The following is a 6,120-nucleotide window of genomic DNA, read 5'->3' on the forward strand; positions in this document are numbered from 1 at the left end:
AAACATAACACACAGGAGGAGGCAAAGTCTCTGTTCATGCTTCTCATCAGGGCCAGTTCGTCTGTCTTATTCCTGAGTGATCGTACATTGGAAAGGAAGATCCCAGGAAGAGCAGTTCGCAGTCCACGTCTCCTCAGACGCACGAGTGCGCCGGCTCGCTTACCTCTCTTTCGGCGTCTCAATTTCCTGATCAGAGTCTGCAGTAAATCTGCCGCGGATGCGACAAATATTGGAAGTAAATCCACAGGTGTTGTAGTCCTGTGGTTAAGAAGCTCTTCTCTGGTGTAAGAATATCCAGAGGAGTGCCCAGACACAGAAGTTATGCACAAAAACAAGACAGAAGTAACGCACTGAAGCACCAGGGCATCCATACGCGGCGCCATCTTGGATTGGCGCCGCCCTAAATATCAGATAGCTATTTAGGAACAGCTCTGGATAAAAAAAAAATATGGGGTGTAACATTGTCCAGCATCACGAGCATAAACTCTTTTCCCAGATTTCAGAAATATCTAAATTAGACCCTCTGAGGTCATTACTGTTGGCAATCAGGGTTAGTGTTAGGAGTAATGTTTTAGGTCCTCTTTATGCAAAATAATAGAAATATCTCAAAGATTCACAAACTATGATGAGCCAATGTATTTGACTCCCAGCTTTTACAATGCAACCATTTTAAATGTGATGAATTTTAAATATATTTATTCAAATGCTGTCACACATTAGTCAGTGTATTGCAGAAATTACTAAAAAGAACATTTTAACCTATTTTGGCTGGAAAAACCCCACTGCAGCAGCTTCACACTAGGAGATGAGGTAAAATCAAACCTCTTTCTCTGATTCTCTCTTAACCCAAAACAGATACACACACACAGTCGCTCCCTCGCCCTCACATTGGCAAACCTATTAATTTTAATATGATTGGGAATTTCCCCTAAAAAACTCCAGGGACCTTTGCAGCCAGACCAGGCTAAGAACAAGATATGAAACTTCAACTAGTTTCAACACTCCAGGCACTTCAACATCAACACTGCTGTCATTGCTCATAAGGCTTGACGTATCTAACTAAAGCACCATCCCATCTTTTTCCAAATCAGGATCAAACGCAATCAAGTTGTCCTCCTCCCCAACCCCCATCAAACCCTCCCTTTTTAAATTGTATTTCAAGTGAATTAAATTACTGTCAAAATAAGAGGGAAACACTGATGAAACATTAGGTAATACCTGGCAGAATATGTAAGAGACATGATTATTTTTCAGCCTCACCAGACACTTTGAAAAAGCCTCCAAATGAGAAACATTACAGTACTTTTCATTAATTTTAATGCAAAATAAGGTGAACAGTGGACTGACAACTAAATAAAGCACTTGAAATCCCAAACAGAAAGAGATATCCTGCACTGAGAAACCTAACACGGGTATAAAAATTCACTCGCTAACAAATGAGACAAAGCTGGGCACCCGTGTAAAAGAATTAGGAGAGTTGTTAGTTTCAGCCTCTTTCCTTCACCTTTTGATGGCCTACAAATGTGAGCTTGTGAGTGCAACTTTTATACGCTTCTCATTGCAATAAGTATATTTTCACAAGTCTTTAAGTTACAAAAATCTCTCCTACTAAAGTATATTTACAGATATTTATGTTTAGGACAGGAAACAATAGTATTTAGGTTGGTTCTCATTGTGAGACACAACTATCTTCCTGCAGTGCTACTACAGTTGATGTCACACATGAATCATTTTATGTCACTCTTTAAAAAACAGCTAGTCCCACCAGGAATTGATGGTCTGAAAATCCCGAGATCAAAATGGGAGACGCCCCCTGAGCTAAGATCCTGTGGGACTTCCAGACACAGACTGGTGATGGGTAACAACTGGACATAGTGGACAAGCAGAGGGAGACAGCTGTAGTGATAGACGTAGTGGTACCGAATGACAGCAACATGAGGAAGAAGGAACACAAGAAGTTGGAGAAGTACCAAGGGCTCAGAGAAGAGCTCGAGAAGATGTGGATGGGTGAAGGTAACAGTGACCCCAGTGGTAATCGGAACCCTCAGTGCAGTGACCCCCAAGCTAGGTGAGTGACTCCAGCAGATTCAGGAACAACATCCGAGATCTCTCTCTCTCGAAGAGCTCAGTCCTAGGAACAGCAAAGATACTGCGCAGGACCCGCATGCTCTCTTTGAAAGAAACTAATTTCTGACACTCGTATCTGGTGTTATTCAGTCATTCACTAGCCCCAGCATATGGCCCTATAGGTTAGAATGGGAATATTGATTACATTAAATCCACATTTTCACCTTTATGGTTATCCGTTCTGCTCACTTAAAACCAAATTTGTTTTCACAGTTCTTCTGCTCAAAATAAGCAAAGACATTTAATTTATATGTTATTTATGAAAACCTGTTGAGTTATACATTAGTAATGAACCATTTCCATTGATTCTAATATCGAGAAGCCCGAGGGCCTCCTGAACGACTAAGGGTAGAACATAGATGAGATTGCTTCTCTCTCTCTGAACACGAGACCAATACATAGTCAGTGTCTACAGGACTGCAGACAGTGTGCCAATCACCCTATTAATCTCACACTTCACTGTACCCTCACTCATGAACAAGACCCTAACATACTTGAACTCCTCCACTTCACAGACACTCATTGGCATTCACACCCTTTTTTTTTAACTGAGAATCATCAACATTTATCCTAAAAGATTTGCATATGACTGTTCTTGCTGCCATCAGTTTCAGATGTCACTGAAAAGAATGGGGAAGGGGGCATTTTTTTCATTTGTTTTAAAGTCACTGCACATGGACATTTCAGAAAGCCACAGTGTGCTCTGTGTACAGAGTTGCCTCTAAATGCACCAGGCTTATGAAAGATTTTCCTGCAGAAAATCCAATATTAGTTTTGTAATAGACTGCATGCATGTTCACACTTAGGCACCCCTGAGAGAAAGTGGAAATACTTGAACAGAAAAAGCTACATGTCATGCTTGCAAAGTGTGAGATGGCAGACATGGATCAATTATCAATGCATCTATCCTAAAATTCCTGATATCCCTGGTGTGTACCTGCCCATGCCATAGCAAACTGATACAATAGTAACATTGTAAACCACACAACTTGAAAAACAATTTAAGAAATTTTTGAGGTGCTAAAGATATATTTAGACTAGGTGGGCCTAAGGCAAAAACTGCAGTTTTGTATTGCACAGTATACCAGAAACATAAGGATGTGCTTTGCAGCTTGGGTTAGCTTCAACACTATACTGCAACTGCACAGACTTCCATCTGATTTCATATGGTGACTTGTCTGTCTACAGCATATAGAACTGGTATAGTTTTTGAAGGTTTGGTGATAAAACCAAAGAATCTGATTATTTATATCACATTTCAATCTCTCCAACAACACTGTCAGTATTGTTATTCAATGTCATCCTTTAGTGCTACGGAAGGCCAGGGTCAAATTCAGTTCATTTTCAGGATTCATCATCTGAAACCTTTGTCTGCTGTAAAGTTTGTGCAAATCAAGAATAGAAGAGTCACTATTCAAAATATACTTCTGTTTAAAGTATACTTCTGTAGAAGGAACAAGTATTATTACTATTGCTACTAGTATTATATAAGGTTAAAAGCAGTGATGGGAATAACAGTGTTACAAGTAACGGCGTTACTAACGGCGTTGCTTTTTTCAGTAACGAGTAATCTAACTAATTACTATTCCTATCGTTACAACGCCGTTACAGTTACTAACAACAAAATGCAGTGTTGTCACATTACTATTTTTCAACAAACAGACGGTTGAAGCTGTGTTTAGCTTATCACACCTTATATCAGTTGCACGGAAGTAGCTGTCTATGTAAGTAATCTGCGCGCTACAGCTTTAAGCAGCTGCGCACGCTCCCACGGACGGCAATCACTTTCTGGCAGACAACCACTTTTTGGCACAACAATCACATGAGTGCTGCTGTTTGACTGAAGAAGAATAAAGTAGTCACGGTAAGCCTATCATATGACCACTTCAAGATTACAAAGCAACAAGGTGATATATACCAGTTTTTAAATTGTGTTGATAGGCCACTTAAAACCAGAGTCATGATAAACAATATATATGAGGCGTTTTTTCCTCAATAGTTTCATCACGTTTAACGACTAAGGACAGCGCTAACAAGCACTCTCTGCTTATGACCAAAAAAACAAAAACAAAAAACAGCCTTTCGTGTTGGTGGATAACTGTACCATGTCGACCAATCAAAAAATGATATGGCAACATGACATTTGGTTGTTTAGGAAGAGGGGGGAGTTTTAGGAGTGACGATGAGATAGAGAGAGAACGAGTCTTGAGATGTGAGAGATTTGTGATGTTTAGTGTGTTTGGAGTGTGTAGTTAATGTGTTGTCTTGTGTAGTTAGTGTGTGTTGTTGTGGATAGTTTTGTGTTGTGTGTAGGGATGGGTATTGATAAGATTTTCAAAATTCCGATTCCATTTTCGATTCTGTTTAACGATTCGATTCTTTATCGATTCTCTTATTGATTCTTTTTAAAAAAGGAGAATACTTAGGTCAAATAGCTTAGAACTTTGTTTTATATCTTCTCTTTGAACAAGGTAGAAATTTAGGAGTAACATGGCCTTACAAACCCAACAGTGAGATCTTAAGAGATCCAGCCTACGGCTCTTCAATTGGTTTTCCCGGGGTCCCCGGGAAAAAAATTGTAAATGTAAAATAATAAAATAAATATTCTTCTGTAGCAATAACAAAGTTTAACATAAATTATTCTGTAGCAATTACACAAGAATATCCAGTAATGTCCTGCCTACAATTAAACACATTCACTTACCAAAGTGAAATCGGGGGCATCTGCTGTGGCAAATGGGTGCAAGCCTTTGACCACAAACTTAGACACTGCTGGGTGACATTCGTCTATCCTGGCCTGAAAGGAGACGCTACCAGTAGACTGCAGCGAGAACTGCCAGCGAGCGCCAGCCAGACTTGGTCTCTCATCATGGTCACCTAAATGCACAGTAATAGCAGGTTTTGTAATAAGGCAGATCACGCTAACATAATATGCACTGTTTAGTTGATTATTTACCTGCCTCATTAACGGGAGAGGACGTGCAAACGTTACCGCTGCTGCTGGGTTAAGATTCACAAGCCCGGAGCGGAATTAAAAATACGGCATTCATTTAAGGTCATCGCGTCGGTCAGTTACTAACTCAGTTACTTTTTTGAAGAAGTAACTATAATTAATTACCTTTTAAAAGTAACTTGCCCAACACTAGTTAAAACTAAACAGAGTTTGGTAAATTATATACAGTAAATTACAGAGTTACAAGATTTAAATTTACAGCGACATTTCTTAAACAACAGTCTTATTTCCTGTGTCTCAGTGTTTAATTAACAAAAAGACCACAAGAGAAAACAACTGCCCCTCATTCAAAATTCTTGATGACAAAAAATCTTGTTTTCAATAATTTGTTATTCATATAAAGGTTCTCTGTGCCAAATGTCCACAATGACTCTTAGAAACAAAACAGAGAAAAAATCTAGCAATTAAATAAAGGGAACCCTGAATACAGTTACACTGCTGAAAACACCTAAAGATGACCGGATAGTTGAACATGTGAAAGTTATGCTTCCATGTGCAGCTGACAGATACAGTTTAAGTCCACTGTTTAACAAAAGAAACAATAAAGTTGGGAGTCAAAGACCATTGCTCTCTGCTTAATGCATGACAAATTTTTTCTTGTAGATTTTGATTCTCCTAGTGACTTTATCAGTACTGGTTGGAGGAGATGATATAAGCAGTGCATTCAGGTTGTACAGGTAGTCCAGCTTCAACAAGATGCCACATCATGGTATTTCATGTTCATCCTGTACCAGAGTAGTCTCAACGACACTATTTAATAACACATGAAAAAAAAGCATACTTCATTAAACCTATAGGAAATTGTTCAGTCTTGTGCATTTAATTCACTCAGTGAAGCAGCTACTAATCCAGTGCCAGTAGCAGCGTGGAAGGACAGTACTGTGGATTCGAACCCCCGACCTATCCCATCACACTCTACCTACTGAGTTAACCTACCCCTCTATATGTGTCATCATATGAGCCTATGACAGTAATGACCA

General features: G+C 39.3%; 1 protein-coding gene across 1 annotated transcript in view; it reads right to left on the reverse strand.

The window, feature by feature from the left end:
* Positions 1 to 415, reverse strand: part of LOC121813023 — a 10,588-nt gene extending 10,173 nt beyond the window's left edge. Inside the window, exon 1 of the mRNA XM_042216437.1 lies at positions 1 to 415. Within this exon, the coding sequence (XP_042072371.1) occupies positions 1 to 383 (383 nt within the window). The 5' untranslated portion in view covers positions 384 to 415.
* Between the last annotated feature and the right edge of the window lie 5,705 nt (positions 416 to 6,120).

Source organism: Haplochromis burtoni, unplaced genomic scaffold, assembly GCF_018398535.1.
Source record: "Haplochromis burtoni strain Fernald_Lab_line unplaced genomic scaffold, NCSU_Asbu1 Contig_1057, whole genome shotgun sequence".
In the NCBI taxonomy this organism is placed as follows: Eukaryota; Metazoa; Chordata; class Actinopteri; order Cichliformes; family Cichlidae; genus Haplochromis; species Haplochromis burtoni.